At 40.9% G+C, this 21692-nt stretch overlaps 1 protein-coding gene across 1 annotated transcript; it reads left to right on the top strand.

The window, feature by feature from the left end:
- LOC120060571 (histone H1.0-B-like) lies at nucleotides 1-1382 on the top strand. The gene has a single exon (XM_039009938.1). It carries the CDS (start codon nucleotides 209-211, stop codon nucleotides 794-796), a length of 588 nt encoding a protein of 195 aa, XP_038865866.1. The 5' UTR covers nucleotides 1-208; the 3' UTR covers nucleotides 797-1382.
- Nucleotides 1383-21692: the final 20310 nt, after the last annotated feature.

Genomic DNA, 21692 nt, shown 5'->3' with positions numbered 1-21692 from the left:
ATCAGATGTGACGCTCCATCGTGTGTGTCAAACATATAGTACTCACAACTTTTTTATTATAAGCTTTGCGTTCTCACAAACCAGGACCTTTTCTGGAATATTATACGTTTGGAAATATTAATTTAGAAACTTGTGACGCTCTGTGACAGACGTTTGCCGGGAATACTTGAACTGAACCTGCATATTCAACCAATTTTAAGAGTCAACAATGGCAGAGACGGTGGCAGCTCCAGCCCCAAAAGCTAAAAAGGCGAAGGCACTCAAGAAACCTGCTTCACACCCGAAATACTCGGATATGATTATGGCGGCCGTCCAGGCAGACAAAAGCCGTGGAGGTGCGTCCAGACAATCTGTCCAGAAGTACATCAAGAACCACTACAAGGTGGGAGACAATGCCGATTCCCAGATTAAGCTGTCTCTGAAGAGGATGGTGAGTGGCGGGGTCCTGCGCCACACCAAAGGCATCGGCGCATCAGGCTCCTTCAAACTGGCTAAAGCAGAGGACACCAAAAAGGCACCTAAAGCTAAAGCCGTTGTGAAACCAAAGAAGTCGCCTGTGAAAGTCGCTAAGCCCAAGAAGGTAGCAAAGCCCAAGAAGGTGGCCAAATCACCAGCAAAAGCCAAGAAAGTGAAAGTGTCAGTGAAGAAAGTGAAAAAGTCCCCGAAGAAAGCGGCACCAAAGCCCAAGAAAGTAGTAAAGAAAGCCAAGGTGGCAAAGCCAGCCAAACCCAAGAAGGCCAAAGCTGCAAAACCCAAACCCAAGGCAGCAGCCAAGAAAGCAGCAAAGAAAAAGTAAAATGGACATTACAGAGAGACTTGTAAATACTTTGAGGAAATGTTTCTGTATATGTCATATTATTTTTGTATGGTCTCATGCGAATTGATCCGTTTTTACAGATTGTTTTCCACTCCATTGCACTATATGATGCTGTAAAAAGTGGGTCTGGAATTAAAGCATTTTTTTGTAAAAGCATTAATTGTTAGGCTACTATTTATTATTCCTCTCTGAACCTTGGAAACCTGAGGACCTGTTAGAAAATGTATGTGACACTAATCAGGAATTATTATTGATTAGGCTATTGGAACAAGTGAATAGTTCTTGTTCTTTGTGCACGAGGTCATTCTGAAAATACACTTGTTTCAATAGCGAGCATTGTTGAGCTACACAATGTATAGAAGAACTGTGTAGGCATGGACGTCAGCAAGATTTTCAAGTGATGGTATGGCTCCAAATGCGGACTCTGTGCTACTTTTTTGTAAACCAACCATGCCATGTTCCATTAATTCAGTGTATTTGTAATGAACTGCAGACTATGTATTGCATCACTTTTGAAACTGTTTATACTGTAATACAATAAACTTTTCTCATCTTCTAAATATAATGTACATTTATTAGTCGCATTTTACGCATGCATACACCGATCAATTACCAACAAATATGACAGTATTAAGAATGAAGTTTTAAGTAGTGTTGTTAATAAATTAGACTCTAATTCTTTATGTTCTCAAGGTTCTCAATCTTTGAAGAATGTACATTTTCTAAATCCTGAAACAAGCCCAAGGACCCTATCTAAAGGCCAGGAACTTAGTAGCTCAGTCATTTTTCTCTATACTGATGACTGGATATAGCTCTGAGCAATAGGTAAAGCAACATTCTTTGTTGAGCGGAGCATTTGTTTTCAGCTTTTTTTTCTGTCCTACTGTACAGTGCAGATGGGAATTGGAAAAGGAGAGGAAGCAAACCCTAAAGAAAACAAATGTTCCTACCTGAAGTTAACTCAAACTCGATACTTCCATCTCCTGGTTGCGCTGTGTATTTTCGTTCCCACCATGTAGTTGAAGCGGTTTACAGGGCAGCAGTTAGAAACCTTGAAAGGACAAGAATATACAAATGTTATTTTCTTCAAAGTAGTCCAATGGGCATTTCCAACTGAGACTTACCCCACACTAGTTAGTCGAGTCGACAGAGATTATGTTAATGTGAGTTTAAGTGTAACTTTTCAGGAAATAGCGTTTCCATCAGGAATGTGACACTAAAGACCTGGGGCAAGCAGAATTCCAGAATCAACATCCTCTACATCATCAAGACAGTTGCTTTGTGAGAAGGTGTTAACCCATGTTCACATATGGCCATTTTTTATGTAAATAACATCTGAAAACTACCAGTGGCCTGGCCTTGGCCCCAAGTCAGATCAGGTCCACTGAGGCCATGGGCCTAGTGAGACACTGGAGCTGGGCTGTGGAGGTGTAAACAGAAAGTCTGAACCATTTTGGTAAAACACGGGTAAGTCTCCGGTGAAAATTCACCAAAACATTTATTTTCTATTACTTTTTAACTTTGAACATCAATATTTCAGTTATTCCACTTACTGCTTGTTAAAAAGGGAAGCAGTCTTGGTTGGTGACAGGTAAGAGTAGACCTAGCCTATGAGTTCCATTTGTCACCTATAGCAACAGCTATTTTGCATTCAGCAGTCCAAAATGTCAAACATGCACTGGAGACAAGACAGAAGTCCATTCGAACTATAAAATATGTTTTAAAAGGTTTGTGTTTGTCACTTTGTTAACGTTTTTTTGGTCACAATATAGTGAAATGCCGGTATAGTATATATACCTGCAAAGTGCCCTAATTAAATTCAGGTGATGCTGAATGCTCAAGTGCAAAAGAGCACAAAAAGCATAACCAGACACACCATTATGTTAGGCCAGATCATCTAACACCTTTATGTCAAACTTGTACAATTGTGTAGAGTTTTGCACACAATCTATTTGATAATTTTGGACATTAGCCATTTGCCTTTGGGCCTTCACATTTAGCACACATTGAACACAAAGCACCAGTGTGCACACACACCAACACACACACATATCCCCACTATGACAGTCATGGATACATGTTTGGCAAAACGTTCAACAATCCACATTTTTGGGGGGGATAAAAACAATGGCAAATTAAGTCATACAATCAAAATCGTGACACACATATCCATTTATGCACGCACGCAAATGAACATGTGCACACACACACATACACCACACACACTCAATTCATGGCTGATTTAGCGGAAATACAATTTGGGGCCTAAGTTCCAATTTGTGGTGAATGCACGTGAAAGATAAGACGAGGCAGATATTTTCCTTTGAATGATAATTTGGAGTGTTAATTTGCACGGGGCAGGATTTAGTTTTAATATCATGAAATAAGAATGACAGAAAAATAATTTGGATGTTTTAACACTACTGATTTCCTTGAGTAAGGAGGATGCATTACAGACTTCAGTGTGTCTTTTTCATCAATCGGATACAATATAATCACTTCTCTTCATGCACAACAAGACATTGCTTCCTCCACAATTCTTATCTGGCAAGCCACCACTGGTGCTATCAGAGAACAAACCTCTTAAAAAAACAACAACCTGTACATTAATAAATTGATCTAGTTCGTTTCACCCACAACCCTAGTATAGCAGAATCTAAAGGAGTGATAGCTGGTATTTTACCGTTACTGTCTGTAACATGGAGGCTTTTGAATTTGGCAAATCAGGTCTGAAAGTCTATCTCAGTGGCTTGTTCAGTGGGAAGACAAGTTCCGCGGGGCTCCTTTTGGGACTTCCAGCAACTTCCCAGCATTGAGCTAGAGTGTCTGTTGCTCGGTTACGTCCTTGCAGCAGGTTCCGCCATAGCTGGTGCTTTAAGGTCTTGGGGTTGCTTGACAGATGCATTCGGACCCTCTGTCTTCACTCCCCCCCGGTTCGTGATACGAACTGTATGAATTCGCCATGTTGCTCTTTGGTTTCTAAACAACACCAGTCTTTCTGTTTGATATGTTTTTCCAAATTCCTATCTCATTTTGGATTTATTTTATTTTCCTTAGGAAATACTGCATATTAAAAATAAAATATATCTATGCATTTTCCTCCTGAACACCTTGTGGATGCATGTGGAAATGTCTTGGGTTTGAAATGTTGTACCTTCCTTGTATTTGCATATCCTCATTTGATAAAGTACCTATCTATTTGTAGCAGCTCGTGGGGGAATCATTGCATTGAGCACAGGGAGGGTACCTCCTTAGCCTGGAATTTGACATCATAAGGCAGAGCAAGCAAGGTAGGAGGTCAGAAGAGTGTGAAAGAAATGGTCACAAGCCTCTATTTTGACTAATATAACTAGTCAGTGAAGAAGACCTGACTATCTGGAGTAGCCGGGAATAGCAGAATAAAGATGAGGAGAGGTTGGTGTATGAATAACGATGTAGTAAAATGGATGAGTTTTGTCTGTCAGGTCTAGATGGCTAGTTTGTCTTGATGGCTAGTTTGTCTAGACGGTTGGTCTGGAGTGTTGGTTTTTGAAAGCTGGTCTGGAGATTGGGGTTGAGGGAAAAAGAGGGGGGTAGGGCTCCAGTCAGGAACCCAGTTATTTCTGTCGGGCGAAAGCTCTGTAGATGGCGAAGCCTAGGACTGTGACTACTGCTGCTCCTAGCGTCACTCTCAGCCAGAAGGAGGTGTTGCTCATGTCGGAGTCGTTCAGGTGTCTGTGGGGGGAAGACAAAGTAATCAATGAACTGACAAAAGAAACAGCATAAAGGCTCAGACCACTACAGAGCATAAACTAAAATGTTACATGAAATTCTAGTTTCTCAACACTGAAACGCCAAACTATAGACGAAATGGTGATAAACAGAGTTGTTAGTCATATGTGACAGTCAGTGTACTAATGCGTACGGGAACATGGCGGCCCAGGCCAGCTTGGTGTAGATGTTCTTGCTGGTGGAGTCCAGGGACAGGCCGGAAAAGGGGAGTGGCGGAAGCAGCCGGTGTTTGTGGCAGAACTCTGCTGGGGTCATCCCGTGGAGCTGTCTCACCTAGGGGAGGTCTGCCTTGGAGGCCACCACCACACAGGGAATACTGCTGTTCATGTAGTGCTGCTACAGATAAGACATAGATATATGTGGATGAAGAGAAATGGGGTGTGGTAAAGAGCAAGAGGATGTGGGTAAGAGAAAAGGGAGGGAGAGGAAAATAAAAGACTAAAAAACATTGAAGAACAGACTCCTGATCATTTCATTGAAACACATTCTGTTCCTTTGTGAAAACCAGAGAAGCTCTGAAGCAGACATGAGATACTGCTCACCTTGTATATACTGGCACAGTAGTCGAAGGAGTGGGGGTCGTTTGTGTCATACATGAGATATGCTACGTCGCACGCAGCGTCCGACGCCTTTAGGAACTCCTTTTCCACGTCCACCTCGTAGAGCTGCCAGGAGAAGACGACAGATTGGAGGTGAGGCTACTGTACTCTACCAAGGGTCAGGGGTCAGAGTTGAGGTTACAGTAAAAGATAATGTACTCATGATGAGGAACTTCTCCTGGTTGCTAACTTGGACAGTGTTTATGGTGTAGAAGGAAAAGGCACCGGTGGAATGCTCCTCTCGCTGAAATAAACACACAGACCCTCATCATTTCTTGTAGTAATGCTAGTAGTTAGGGTAGGTTTTCAACATCCTTTCTCTGCTCGAACACATCATATTAATAATGCAGAATGGTCTTACAATGAAGAGTTCAAGGTGTACTATTAGTAACAAAGTACTAAATAGTTCCTCCAGGAATTCTGTATCGCTATTTAGTCTAAATAATATTTAGGCAAACAATAGTAAGATGACCGTACCGCTGTGTTTCGGCCAAGGAAGACCTGAAGGAACGCAGACTTCCCAGTACCTCGCGGTCCAATCACCTTACATAGGAACACTGACTGCTGAGTCTGGCCCTTCTCCAGGTCCACGGCCTTCTCCCGAGTCACTGCAAAGCCACACACACATGGACAGCACCACACACACACACACATGGACAGCACCACACACACACACACATGGACAGCACCACACACACACACATGGACAGCACCACACACACACACACACACACACACATGGACAGCACCACACACACACACACACATGGACAGCACCACACACACACACACACATGGACAGCACCACACACACACACACATGGACAGCACCACACACACACACACATGGACAGCACCACACACACATGGACAGCACCACACACACACACACACATGGACAGCACCACACACACACACACATGGACAGCACCACACACACACACACACACACACACACACACACACACACACACACACACACACACACACACACACACACACACACACACACACACACACACACACACACACACACACACACACACACACACACACAGTAGGGACAGGGAACCATTGACTAATAAAATGGAGTACTATCAAAGCATTTAAAACAATCATATTTCCCCCTGGTTAATGTGGGGGAATGCAGAATCTGATCTAAGATGGTGGGGGTAAGAGTAACCTTGGGTGTTTTGGAAATATTTGAGCTTTGGGCCCACTCCCACCATTTATAGCAGGGTCAGCTAAACCTGCTCACCTCTGTGGCACAGACTGAGTCTGTGAGGTCATTAGCGCCGGTGAGACTCTTACATTACGCCACCCTACCCTAATCCTGGGAAGCCCTACCCTAATCCATGCAGCCACGCCCTCAATTTTACGCACGCACACAAACATAAATACACACTGGGAGGCCGGTTGAGGTTAATTGACCAATTGAAGGATGTGACTATGGCATTATTATTGATAATCTCAAATGTGTAAATTTTGTGTTAGCAGCCCATATACTAACTAAACCACACATTCAATCTCCACACCAGTCAAACTGCATATTCAAAGTTGAACTTTCAGTCACTATACATCCACAGAAGGCATACAAACTGTATATAATTCTGTCGGTAGGGCCTATACTGAACCAGATTATAGTTCTAATCCTCTAACTACAGTGAGTGAGGTTTACTTTGGCACTAGGATTATTGGTTCTAGTTTACATACATACAGTCCATCTTCCTAGAGAGGCTACATGCAGGATGAAAACAAAGATGTGTTGATATGTGTGCAGACACAGACACACACCTGTGACTGCAGTGGTTTGGGTGTTCTGCTGAGTAAGGATGGTGTAGCCCAGGTATCCCAAGTACTCCAGGCAGCGATGGATGTCAAGGTATGCTGAAAGCCTGTATACAAAGGGAAGTCACGTTAGTGAAGATAGAGAACAGAATAGGAACCACAGAATTAGGAATTAGAACACTAAAATGGACATGAACCTTTTTATGATGAGATAAAGGTCAGCCATTTTGGTCAGGGAGTTGGTCAACCACGGTTTGCCAGTGCTGTGCTAAGATAGTGTCAAATAATGATTTTGAAGAATTGGCACTGTATGTTTGTTAACCCCTTAGAACCCAAAGCGGCGTTTCTTTAAATTACTATATAGCGGCCTCGACCGGACTTGTTTTTATAACAATAATATCTCTGTCAATATCGCAAAATTAACTTGCTAACAACCTGTTGTCGTATTCGCGTGACTGTTGTCATCAACCAGAAACTTGGAAGAGGCTCCAAGATGGCAGCTTGAGCACACGCTTCCTACCGAGCACTGCGTACCAACTTTTGAAAGATCGTTCAAAATAACACTTTTCACTATCAAAATAATACTTTGCTTGCTAAAAACACCAGGTTATTGATGATTTAAGATGATATTTTCCAAAATGTCACAGTACGCTGACAGAAAGAGAAATCTTATGGCTACCTCCTCAGCTACCAATGCTCAGCCATCATCCAGTGTCATTACACAGGAGGCAAATGCTTTGACTGACAACTGCAATAAATGGCCTGACAGACGAGGATTTTCCTTCTTTGCCTATAACCCCAAGCAAACCTCCAACTTCCAAGGAAGGCATGTTTGAACTGGGCCCAGATGCCACTGCCAATAATGGTGTTATCGCCACTCTTTCCAGGCCCGATGCCATAGAGAAAATGGTCGGCGACAACACAATGAAAATCGAGGGCTTAAAAAAAAACGTTGACTTTGCATGCATGGAAATCAAGGATGTTAAGAAGGTCGCCCACATCGAAAAGCGTGTCGAAAAGGAGGAGGGAAAGATGGACTCTGCCAAAGCAGAATCGCGGAACTCGAATGCTACTCCAGACGGTGGTATCTTGAGACTGTATGGCATTCCCGCGGCAGATGGGGAGAACGTGCGGCAAGAGACCATCAAAGTCTGCCAAGCTATCTTACCTGAGAAGGCTAGCAGATGTTGTCAACACTGTACATCGCCTCCGCACGAGAAGGCAGGGTGACTCCAAGCCCAGAGGTGTCATTCTCCAGTTTTTAAAAAATGTTAAAGTTTTTTTTATACCTTTATTTCAACAAGGAACACAGACTGAGACCAAGGTCTCTTTTACAGCTGGGCCCTGCGTATACATGTTTACACATAGTTTAGGTACAATGATTAAGAAACTGCACAAGACAAACAAAACAACCCTTAAGAATTTATATGCAGAGACCTGATTAATTCGAGAACCATCTAAGCTTGTAAGTGCAAGTGTATTTTCAACCAACTTTTTGAACCTATTAAAAATCATAACATTTGTTTTCTTTGCATTTAAAACAAGTTTCAGCTGTATGAAATACCCTTGTAATAACTTAAAATCTGTCTCTAATAGTGATAATGCTTGGTCAGCCGTTGAAGCGATAGAGTACATGACAGTGTCATCGGTATATAATGAATTTGACACTTTCTTATCTCATCACCGATATTGTTTATGTAGAGAGTGAACAGTAATGGACCAAGTATACATCACGGATCTACAGGGATGCCACTTGGAAAGCAGCCAAAGAAATCTACCTTCCTACGCGACAACAACCTGCGGTTTGCTGAAGACCTCTTGAAAGCAGACAGACAAAGGAGAAACTGTGGCCAGCTGTGGAAAAGCCCGAAAAGAGGGGAAAGCGGCTTACTTCATCGGAGGGCGCGCTTTCATCAATGGATCCGAAATCAACCTTCCTCCTTGAGGACTGTCATAGATTGTGCCTGGTGGTCAACATAGGCTACCTAGATAGCTACCTCTGATGTGAGCAGATCCCACTCCCGACTCTAAGGTGATTTAACTCTAACTGCACAGGACTACTGGTGTAATGGATATTTACTATTTTATTTGTTCTCTCACTTCTGATATTTTTACCTGCTGTATAGGCAGTGAGCAAGCTCTTTGTTGTTTCTTGTTCTGGCAGTTATCTTTTATGCTAAACTATTCTCACTCAATAATTTATATCTATATGGTGTGCAACGCTGGTTTCTTTTCATTCTTACTCGAATTGCGATTATTGTTTAGCTCGTAGTACTTTCTGTTCTATATTCCACTTTGTCGTTGTCTATAGTTTCACTCAATGCTAGGGGGTTAAGAAATAATGTAAAGCTCAAAGCCTTATTTTTATTTGCCGAACAGCTTGTAACAGATTTACGTTTTTTTCAAGACTCTCATTCGGTTTCTACCGAAGTCAACTTCTGGAGATCTCAGTGGGGAAATGATGTAAGGCTCTCATGGTTCTGAACGCTCTGCTGGAGTTATCACTCTAAAGAAAATATTGAATGGAAGTCATTTGCACTCCGACTGTGACCCTTTTGGTCACTTTCTTTGTCTTGTTATCAACATCATTATTATTGTTACCAATATTTATGGGTACAATTCCAAACTTGAAAATTATCAGTTGAATCTTTGGAAAAGCGTATTCTCCATTGGCTAACCAAGTTCCATAACACATTACTTATAGTAGGTGGGGATTTTAATATTTCTCCGAATAATTTAATTGATAGATGGCCTCCGGGACAGTCCACTTCTATGAATACAAGTTTGAGGCAGTTTACGGAAAGCTTTTCGTAATTATTTATTATTAAAAAACGGCCGATATTATTTAAAAAACGGCCGATTAATTGGTATCGGGTTTATTTGGTCCTCCAATAATCGGTATCGGTTGACCTCTAGTATAGATATTTGGAGAGTAAAGTTTCCTATGGCAAGTCTTTCACTTGGAGTAATAAGGAAAGCTCCAGACAATCACACATAGATTTTTGCCTGGTGTCTAAATGTTTTGATAAACAAGGTATTTCTGTTAACATCCTTGCCACTCCCCTTACTGATCATAGAGCTATTTATATTGACATTACATTTTTTTATCTCTGATAATGGCCTTGGCAGAGCATCCTACTGGAAGCTTAATAACTCTATATTAAAACATGAGTTGGTCAAGATGGATATAAACAATTTAATTCCACACTTCTGGAACAAAGCTATAAATTACAATTCATACAGTAATAACTGGGAGCCTTTTAAAGTTGGAAGATATTTATGAAAAAATGGGAGTATTCTTGCCAAGACAAGGAGAGCTGAAGAAAGTAATTACAAAGATCACCTCTCTTGTTCAAAAGCCTGTTGAAAGTCTCTCAGAGGAGGACAAATCTGTTCTGTTTGAGCTACAACACAAGTTGGATGATATGTATAAACTGAAAGCAGAGGGAGCCTTTGTCAGAGGGTGAAGAAAATTCATCTTATTTTTTCAGGTTAGAAAAATACCACTCTAAAAATAATACAATTCAACAATTAAATATTAATGGTTTCATCACAGATGACCCCAAATTTATCTCTAACTTTAGTTGCAACTTCTACAGGAATTTATATAGTTCTAAGTATTGTGATGTTTCCTCAACTCTTTTTTTTACTCTCTGGGGGATGTGAAATCAATTGGGGTGGCTGAGGGGGAACAGTGTGATGACCCTATTATAGTTGAAAATATAATTTCTTCTATTGAACAGCTTAAAAATTAGAAGTATCCTGGGACTGATGGTATATCTGCTGAGTTTTACAAAACTTTTTCTCAACAGTTGGCCCCATTTCTGATGGAGGTATTTTCTGAAAGCATTGTAAATAATGCTCTCCCTCCCAGTTTGACTCAAGGTCTGATTACATTAATCCCTAAGCCCAAGAAAGACTTGCTTCTCCTCAATAATTGGCATCCAATCTGTCTGCTCAATAACGACTACAAAATATTAGCCTCTATATTTGCAAATAGAATGAAAGCAGTATTGGACTCAATTATAGAAGAGACCCAATCTCGTTTCATGAGGAATAGACATATATCTAATAATATCCGACTCGTGTTAGACCTTATTGACTATTCTGATCTAATCTTCCAAGATAGTTTTATTTTCTTCATAGACTTTTATAAAGCCTTCGATAAAGTGGAACATTATATTTCTCTGCCTTGAGAAATTTGGTTTTGGGGAATTCTTTTGTAGTACTATTAAAACTCTTTATATGAATGGGAACAGTTCTATTAAATTAAAGCATGTCACTTCTCCTAGATTTGATTTGAAAAGGGGAATTATGCAAGGTTTCCCAATTTTGCCTTACCTCTTCCTGCTTGCAACCCAACTTCTTACAAGTTTTGTTAAATCCCGTGATATAAAAGGGATCTCTATTGCTGACAGAGATATTATCATAAGTCAGCTTGCAGATGACACCACCCTCTTTTTTTGAAAGATGCTGACCAGATTCCTAGAGCAGTCGATGTGATAAATATTTTTTCCAAAGCATCTGGTCTTTGCCTAAACCTTAAGTGCGAATTGTTTGCTGTTAAAGACTGTGTGATAGCCTCTATACGCAATATTCCAGTCAAGGAAAAAGTAACATACCTTGGGATTACCATATCTAAGGAGCAACAGGAAAGATGCTCATTACATTTCAGAACTATTATTGAAAAAACCAAAAAGAAGTTGAACCATTGGTTGCAGAGGGATTTATCCTTGAAATGTCGAGTATTGCTTTCTAAAGCTGAAGGTATCTCCAGACTTACTTATGCAGCCCAGTCCCTCCATCTTGACAACAAAATAGGTAAAGCGGTTGACCAGATGGTTTTCAACTTCATCTGGAAAAATCATACACATTATATTAGGAAATCTATCGTATGAACACACATGAATACGGTAGTCTCAATTTTTTAGATTTCCCTACTTTGAATAATACTTTTAAGATAAATTGGGCTAAACATTTCTCATTATATCTTCTCCCGTTTTGGTGGCTTCAATTTTATGTTACTTTGTAACTATAACATAGGATAAAATTCCTACAAAATGATCTGCTTTCATAGACAAGTATTCTTAGCGTGGTCGTTAATATATAAACATAATTTTCCCCCACATAGGTATTTTATTTGGAACAATAAGGATATTTTGTTTCGAAACAAGTCTTTATTTTTTAAGAACTGGTTCAATAATCATATCCTGCTGGTGAGTCAACTTTTTAATGCAGAAGGATTGTTACTCAAGTCTGAGGAATTTTTCTCTCGTTACAATATCCCTGTTACACCTAGAGTTCGCCATAGTCATTGATGCTATTCCATCTGGAACTCTCATGTTGTTGAGATCAAATCACATTTATTTATATAGCCCGTCTTACATCAGCTGATATCTCAAAGTGCTGTACAGAAACCCAGCCTAAAACCCCAAACAGCAAGCAATGCAGGTGTAGAAGCACGGTGGCTAGGAAAAACTCCCTAGAAAGGCCAAAACCTAGGAAGAAACCTAGAGAGGAACCAGGCTATGAGGGGTGGCCAGTCCTCTTCTGGCTATGCCTGGTGGAGATTATAACAGAACATGGCCAAGATGTTCAAATGTTCATAAATGACCAGCATGGTCAAATAATAATAATCACAGTAGTTGTCGAGGGTGCAGCAAGTCAGCACCTCAGGAGTAAATGTCAGTTGGCTTTTCATAGCCGATCATTAAGAGTATCTCTACCGCTCCTGCGGTCTCTAGAGAGTTGAAAACAGCAGGTCTGGGACAGGTAGCACATCCGGTGAACAGGTCAGGGTTCCATAGCCGCAGGCAGAACAGTTGAAACTGGAGCAGCAGCACGGCCAGGTGGACTGGGGACAGCAAGGAGTCATCATGCCAGGTAGTCCTGAGGCATGTTCCTAGAGCTCAGGTCCTCCGAGAGAGAGAAAGAGAGAATTACAGAGAGCATACTTAAATTCACACAGGACACCGGATAAGACAGGAGAAGTACTCCAGATATAACAAACTGACCCTAGCCCCCCGACACATAAACTACTGCAGCATAAATACTGGAGGCTGAGACAGGAGGGGTCGGGAAACACTGTGGCCCCATCCAACGATATCCACGGACAGGGCCAAACAAGCAGGATAAAACCCCACCCACTTTGCCAAAGCACAGCCCCCACACCACTAGAGGGATATCTTCAACCACCAACTTACCATCCTGAGACAAGGCCGAGTATAGCCCACAAAGATCTCCGCCACGGCACAACCCAAGGGGGGCGCCAACCCAGACAGGAAGATCACGTCAGTGACTCAACCCACTCAAGTGACGCACCCTCCTAGGGACGGCATGAAAGAGCACCAGTAAACCAGTGACTCAGCCCCTGTAATAGGGTTAGAGGCAGAGAATCCCAGTGGAGAGAGGGGAACCGGCCAGGCAGAGACAGCAAGGGCGGTTCGTTGCTCCAGAGCTTTTCCGAGTCTGAGACCGAGTCTGCGTCTCTCACATGGGTAGGCAGACCATTCCATAAAAATTGAGATCTATAGGAGAAAGCCCTTCCTCCAGCTGTTTGCTTAGAAATTCTAGGGACAATTAGGAGGCCTGCGTGACCGTAGCATACGTGTAGGTATGTACGGCAGGACCAAATCGGAAAGATAGGTAGGAGCAAGCCCATGTAATGCTTTGTAGGTTAGCAGTAAAACCTTGAAAGTTTAACCTAACTGAAGTTTATTTAGTGCTTTATCCGGGTAGCCGGAAAGTAGAGCATTGCAGTAGTCTAACCTAGAAGTAACAAAAGCATGGATACATTTTTCTGCATAATGTTTGGACAGAAAGTTTCAGATTTTTGCAATGTTACGTAGATGGAAAAAAGCTGTCCTTGAAACAGTCTTGATATGTTCGTCAAAAGAGAGATCAGGGTCCAGAGTAACGCCAAGGTCCTTCAGTTTTATTTGAGACGACTTTACAACCAAGATTAATTGTCAGATTCAACAGAAGATCTCTTTGTTTCTTGGGACCTAGAACAAGCATCTCTGTTTTGTCCGAGTTTAAAAGTAGAACGTTTTCAGCCATCCACTTCCTTATGTCTGAAACACAGGCTTCTAGCGAGGGCAATTTTGGGGCTTCACCATGTTTCATTGAAATGTACAGCTGTGTGTCATCCGCATAGCAGTGAAAGTTAACATTATGTTTTCGAATGACATCCCCAAGAGGTAAAATATATAGTGAAAACAATAGTGGTCCTAAAACGGAACCTTGAGGAACACTGAAATGTACTGTTGATTTGACAGAGGACAAACCATTCACAGAGACAAACGGATATCTTTCCGACAGATACGATCTAAACTAGGCCAGAACTTGTCCGTGTAGACCAATTTGGGTTTCCAATCTCTCCAAAAGAATGTGGTGATCGATGGTATCAAAGGCAGCACTAAGGTCTAGGAGCACGAGGACAGATGCAGAGCCTCGGTCTGATGCCATTAAAAGGTAATTTACCACCTTCACAAGTGCAGTCTCAGTGCTATGATGGGGTCTAAAACGAGACTGAAGCATTTCGTATACATTGTTTGTCTTCAGGAAGGCAGTGAATTGCTGCGCAACAGGTTTTTCATTTTTTTTTGAGAGGAATGGAAGATTCGATATAGGCCGATAGTTTTTTATATTTTCTGGGTCAAGGTTTAGCTTTTTCAAGAGAGGCTTTATTACTGCCACTTTTAGTGAGTTTGGTACACATCCGGTGGATAGAGAGCCGTTTATTATGCTCAACATAGGAAGCAGCTCTTTCAGTAGTTTAGTTGGAATAGGGTCCAGTATGCAGCTTGAAGGTTTAGAGGCCATGATTATTTTCATCATTGTGTCAAGAGATATAGTACTAAAACACTTGAGTGTCTCCCTTGATCCTAGGTCCTGGCAGAGTTGTACAGACTCAGGACAGCTGAGCTTTGGAGGAATACGCAGATTTAAAGAGGAGTCCGTAATTTGCTTTCTAATGATCATGATCTTTTCCTCAAAGAAGTTCATGAGTTTATTACTGCTGAAGTGAAAGCCATCCTCACTTGGGGAATGCTGCTTTCTAGTTAGCTTTGCGACAGTACCAAAAATAAATTTCGGATTGTTCTTATTTTCCTCAATTAAGTTAGATGTGTAACCAGACCTCACCTTCTTGACCTACCCTCGCTTAATCCAGTTGACTCTCCAATAGGAAAATGTGTTTCTCCTTGCTCCCTCAGAACAACAGATCTATACGTGCTTTATTTCAAAGGGATATTGTATCCATTCCTTATGTCACAACTTACTGGAATACATTTATCAATATTATCTGCTGGAAAAAATTATGGAAAGACATTCATAGTTATATAATTGTTAATATTCTTGATTACTTTTTTTTATTGGAGAATGTGCTGCTCGGTTTCCTTAACCATAATAAGAATAAAGAAAAAACATTTTACTTCATAAATCTAATTGTCCTAATGGAAAAATGCCATTGGTAGATGTAAATTCACTAATAAAAACCACTCTTCCGTGTTTTCTAGAAGGAATTCGAGCAGTACATTAAGACCAGTCTACATTCTTCTAATAAAAAAGCTGTTAAAACAATCAATGTGTGTTTCTTTTAAGGTCTTTGTATAATAGCATATGTTATCATTGTCTGTTTGTATACTTCTTGTATGTATACTGGTTTTTCTGCAAAACCCCCAGAAACAGTGCATGCTGATATTTGACTTAAAAAAAACCCGCAACAATTTTCAAGATCTTACTGAGTTACAGTTCATATGAGGAAATCAGCCAATTGAAATAATTTCATTAGGCCTTAATCTATAGACTTCTGTTGGTCACATGCCTTGAAAATCTTGGGCCTCAGGATCTCGTCACGTTATTTTTGTGCATTCAAATTGCCATCGATAAAATTAAATTGTGTTCGTTGTCTGTAGCTTATGCCTGCCCATACCATAACCATGGGGCACTCAGTTCACAACGTTGACATCAGCACCCCGCTCGCCCTCACAACGCCATACACATGGTCTGCGGTTGTGAAGCTGGTTGGACATAGTGCCAAATTCTCTAAAACGACATTAGTGGCAGCTTGGTAGAGAAATGAACATTCAATTCTCTGATAATAGCTCTGTAGGACATTCCTACAGTCAGCATGCCAATTGCACACTCCCTCAACTTGAGACATCTGTGGCATTGTGTTGTGACAAAAATACACATTTTAGTGGCCTTTTGTCCCCAGCACAAGGTGCACTTGTGTATTGATCATAATGTTTAATCAGCTTCTTGATATGCCACACCAGTCAGGTGGATGGATTATCTTGGCAAAGGATAAATGCTCACTAACACGGATGTAAACAAATTTGTGCACACAATGAGAGAAATAAGCTTTTTGTGCATATAGAACATTTCTGAGATCTTTTATTTCAGCTCATGAAACATGGGACCAACACTTTACATGTTGCGTTGATATTTTTGTTCAGTATACTTTCTGAATATTGTCCTCAGGTCACATTTTTGATTATTAAAAAAATATGTATGGAAGTATAATATATTATACTTGGTACATTTGAGTGAGTAATTTAGTCAAATGTACAATTTAAATACTTCAGGGTTTTTGTTGTGTTAATCATTTTGATAGTGTCTTTACACAATGGAAGACAAAATGAATGTTATTCCTATTGACATGAATGTGGTGTCATATTAAAGAAGAGGTTGTGCTCTTTAAAACTAAGTTAACTTGTAATTGTCATTTATGAAATGTGAGAAAATGAGCTTTATCTTGAATATTCTCAGTAATCTACAGAAGCATACTTAAATTCTATTGGGGTCTAAAGGATTAACACGAAACCAACTTCCAAATGTCAATACTGGCCCAACTGATTGCTTGAAAAAAATATTTTTGATAGCATTTATACTTTTTGAACTATAACAATATTTAAATGAGCTCCCAATGCATTTCAATGGGGGAAAAAAGGCCCATAGACTTTAATGGTACAAATAGACTGGTCCAACTTATATGGCTTGTTGAAGGATATTTGACACTATGTATACTTTTGGAACTATAACTTTACATTTGCATAAATTAACATGGGTTTGAATGAGAACCATAGGAATACAGTGGTAGCTATTCAAAATGGTCCTGCTCCTTGGTTCATTAAGCTTCAAGACTAACTTTAAAACATTCAGGCTATACTAACTTCAAATTCTATTAACTATAAATATAAACATATAAATAATATAACTCACCAACAATAACTCTTGAACCATTCGAGCTAGACACCAAATCAACTTTCATGTTCAGGCTATCCTAACTTTACACTCTTTATCAACTATAACTACAGTCCATTTGGAAAGTATTCAGACCCCTTGACTTTTTCCACATTTTGTTACATTACAGCCTTATTCTAAAATGGATGAAATACATTACCCTTATCAAATTTTTACACAGTATCCCATCATGACAAAGCAAAAACAGGTTTTTAGAAATGTTTGAAAATGTATTAAAAACAAAAACCTTATTTACATAAGCATTACCCTTTGCTATGAGAATTTCTACCTGAGAAATTGAGCTCAGGTGCATCCTGTTTCCATTGATCATCCTTGAGCTGTTTCTACAACTTGATAGGAGTCCACCTGTGGCACATTTAATTGATTGGTCATGATTTGGAAAGGCACACACCTGTCTATATAAGGTCCCACAGTAGGCCGTACATCTCAGAGCAAAAACCAAGCCATGAGGTCGAAGGAATTACTCGTAGAGCTCAGAGACAGGATTGTGTCAAGGCACAGATCTGGGGAAGGATAGGGAAAAATGTCTGCAGCATTGAATGTTCCCAAGAACACAGTAGCCTCCATCATTGTTAACTGGCAGAAGATTGGAACCACCAAGACTCTTCCTGGAGCTGACTGCCTGGCCAAACAATCGGGGGAGAAGGGCCTTGGTGAGGGAGGGGACCAAGAACCCGATGATCACTCTGAAATAGCTCTAGAGTTCCTCTGTGGAAATGGGAGAACCTTCCAGAAGGACAACCATCTCTGCAGCACTCCACCAATCAGGCCTTTATGGTAGAGTGGCCAGACGGAAGCTTATCCTCAGTAAAAGGCACATGACAGCCTGCTTTGAGTTTGCCAAAAGGCACCTAAAAGGTCCCTGAGTGACCCAGCCAGAGCCTGGACTTGAACCCGATCGAACATCTCTAGAGAGACCTGAAAATAGCTGTGCAGCAACGCTCCCCATTCACTGAGATAGCTAGCAAGTTTACTAGATAGCTACAGTAGTTGCCTTGATAACCAAACAAACAGACTTGCTACTTTAGCTAACCAAATCATCTGTCCTAGCTTGACAGATATTGAGAGGATCTGCAGAGAAGAATGGGAGAAACTCTCCAAATACAGGTGTGCCAAGCTTGTAGCGTCATACACAAGACTCGAGGCTGTAATCGCTGCCAAAAAGTGCCTCAAAAGTACTGAGTAAAGAGTCTGAATACTTACTGTACCAGTCAAAAGTTTGGACACCTACTCATTACAGGGTTTTACTTTATTTTTACTATTCTCTACATTGTAGAATAATAGTGAAGACATTAAAACTCATGTATTAACTTCTTATGGCTGCAGGGGCAGTTTTGAGTAGCTTGGATAAAAGGTGCACAGAGGTGCCCAGAGTAAACGGCCTGCTCCTCAGTCATAGTTGCTAATATATGCATATTATTATTAGTATTGGATTCTAAAACTGTTTAAATTATGTCCGTGAGTATAACATAACTCATATGGCAGGCAAAAACCTGAGAAAAAAATCCAAACAGGAAGTGGAAATTCTGAGGCTGGTCGATTTTCAACCAAGATCCCATTGAAATCACAGCGAGATATGGATGAGTTTGCACTTCCTACGGCTTCCACTAGATGTCAGTCTGTAGAACCTTGTCTGATGCCTCTACTGTGAAGGGGGGCCGAATGAGAGGGGAATTAGTCAGGTCTGCCATGACCTGACCATTCTTTGACCATGCGCGTTCACATGAGGGAGCTCTGTTCCATCGCTCATCTGAAGTCAATGTAATTCTCCGGTTGGAACGTTATTCAAGATTTATGTTAAATACATTCTAAAGATTGATTCAATACATCGTTTGACATGTTTCTACAGACTGTTACGGGACTTTTGGACATTGTCAGGTTTTAGTGAACGCGCTTCCCTGACGTTGGATTTGTTTACCAAACACACTACAAAAATAGCTATTTGGACATAAATGATGGACATTACTGAAAAAAAACGAACATTTCTTGTGGAAGTGGGAGTCCTGGGAGTGCATTCCGAAGAAAGATCAGCAAAGGTAAGTGAAGATTTATAATGCTTTTTAAGAGTTTTGTTGACTGCACAATTTGGCGGGTAACTGTATGGCTTGCTTGTGGCTGAACGCTGTTTTCAGATTATTGAATATTGTGCCTTGCCGTAAAGCTTTTTGAAATCTGACACAGCGGTTGCATTAAGAACAAGTGTATCTTTAATTATATGTAAAACATGTATCTTGCATCAAAGTTTATGAGTATTTCTGTTATTTGACATGGCTCTGTTGTTTATGACCCCCTTTGAAACAGTCACTTATTTGCCACTTCCTTGCAGGTCCACTGTCATCAGCCCCCTTCTAAAGAAGCCTACCCTGGACCCGGAAGTGCTGGACAGCTACAGGCCAATATCCAACATCCCCTTCCTCTCCAAGGTGTTGGAAAAAGTGGTTGCTGTATAGCTCCAGGACCATCTCAATCAGAACAACCTATTTGAGAAGTTCCCGTCAGGTTTCCTTCTGGCCCATCCTGGTCGTCCTATACATGCTCCCCCTCGGTCGTGCCATCAGTCAGTATGGAATCTCATTCCACTGCTATGCTGATGACACCCAACAGTATGTAAAAACTGCCACAAGTCCCTCTGATGCAGGTGCCCATCTGAACACCTGCCTTGAAGAGATAAGGGCATGGATGAAGCAAAACTTCCTTCAACTGAACAGTAGCAAAACCAAGGCCCTACTTTTTGACACCCCCTTCCAGATCTAGCACTCACCAATAACACACCTCACAATTGAAGGACAGAACATCCCTCTCCCACTCAGTTTCCGATCTGGGTGTAAAGTTTGATTCCTCCCTGACCTTTGACAGCCACATCAAACAACTGTGTAAATCATCATTCTATCAAATAAGTATTTCTACCAAGATATGTCAAAGAAGTACTATTACCAAGGAATACCATTACAAAAGTATTGCTTCCAAGACACATAACACAATAATAATAGCAATATTAAATGCACTTCACATGATATTTGAAGCCAAGTAAAGCTATCAGTAATAATAGATCTGTAATGTATACGCCGGCAGTCAGGAAGAAGGTGCAGAAGGTGAGTTTTAATACTGAACAGATACAAAAGAACAAACATGGGAAGCGTACTGAACGTGAGAGAAAAACCAATAACACCTAAGGACTGATGACAACAGAGGGCTAAATACAGGGGAAGTAATCAGGGAAGTGATGAAGTCCAGGTGTGCCTAATGATGAGGCGCAAGTGTGCGTAATGAAGGTTGCCAGGTGTGCATAACGATGGGTTGCCAGGACCGGTGGTTAGTCGACCGGCAACGTCGAGCACCGGAGAGGGGGTGGCGGGAGTAGACGTGACAAAATCATAGCTAAAGCGTCTATGTTTGCTTGTGAATGCTGTATACAGATGCCGTATCTTAATTTGATCATCCCGTTGTTGCAATAATAAATGCAAACTTGTAGTGTATTCTAGGTTTAAAAAGGCCACTTTACAATTTCAGACTTGATTTGCCCTAACAACAAAAAATGTCCATTAATTATGATCCATATAACAATTCACATGTCCTGTTGCTGCAGGATTATTTTCCTGCTGTAGCCAACTGGCTCAAATTAATGTATTGTGACTGACTCATGTATGGTCACACTCACAACCCATTCCATGCTGTTACTCTTCTAGGGTTGCTTTTAAAATGCTCATCCAAAGCCTCCTTCTGGGGTTTCTGTGGAAAATATTGAAAGAAGTGCTTACTGGAATGTCAAAGCATAGTCAAGATGAGTGACGTGGACAGAGACCAGTGCTTACAGTTTGAGGAGTGGTGGTGAAGAGAGGGACAGGTGTACCTGATCCTCAGTAAGATGATGAGTGCTGAGACAAGGGGTGAAGAGGGACAGGGTGTAGCCAACCGTGTACATCATCATAAAGCTCACCATTAACTGGTTGAACCACAGCTGTGGAAACACATGCAGAGCATGTTACCATGGGAACTGATGTCAGAAGAGATTATGTTAAGTAGGACTTTATACACATGTTCTCACCAACGAAGATATAAACACAGCTTTCTCAATAGCGTTGTCATGACGTTGGGTTGGGGGTAGGTTTATGACAGTCATAAATACCTCTTTCCCCCTTTTTCTCTCTCCCTACTATAACTGATGTGACATAAGGAAACCCATGGGTTAACATAGAGGTTCTGGTAACATCAGAAGTTGGGGGAAATGAACTATATTCTGGTGATCCAACCAACTGTACATATGCAGTGGTACTTAAGGTATATTATGTCAGTTCGGTTGCCCTCTGACACATTCTCATCAATGATAGAATGACATAAACGCTACTGTGAAAAGTCTAAACGTCAGAGGTATCGGATTCACATGGAATTGTTGTTTAATTCAAATGTTTGAATATGACATTGTTTGTGAAGAGGTGAAATGTAATTTT

Source organism: Salvelinus namaycush, chromosome 16, assembly GCF_016432855.1.
Source record: "Salvelinus namaycush isolate Seneca chromosome 16, SaNama_1.0, whole genome shotgun sequence".
Taxonomy (NCBI): domain Eukaryota; kingdom Metazoa; phylum Chordata; class Actinopteri; order Salmoniformes; family Salmonidae; genus Salvelinus; species Salvelinus namaycush.
Note: the sequence above shows the minus strand (reverse complement) of the source record. Positions and strands in the feature narration are given on the sequence as shown.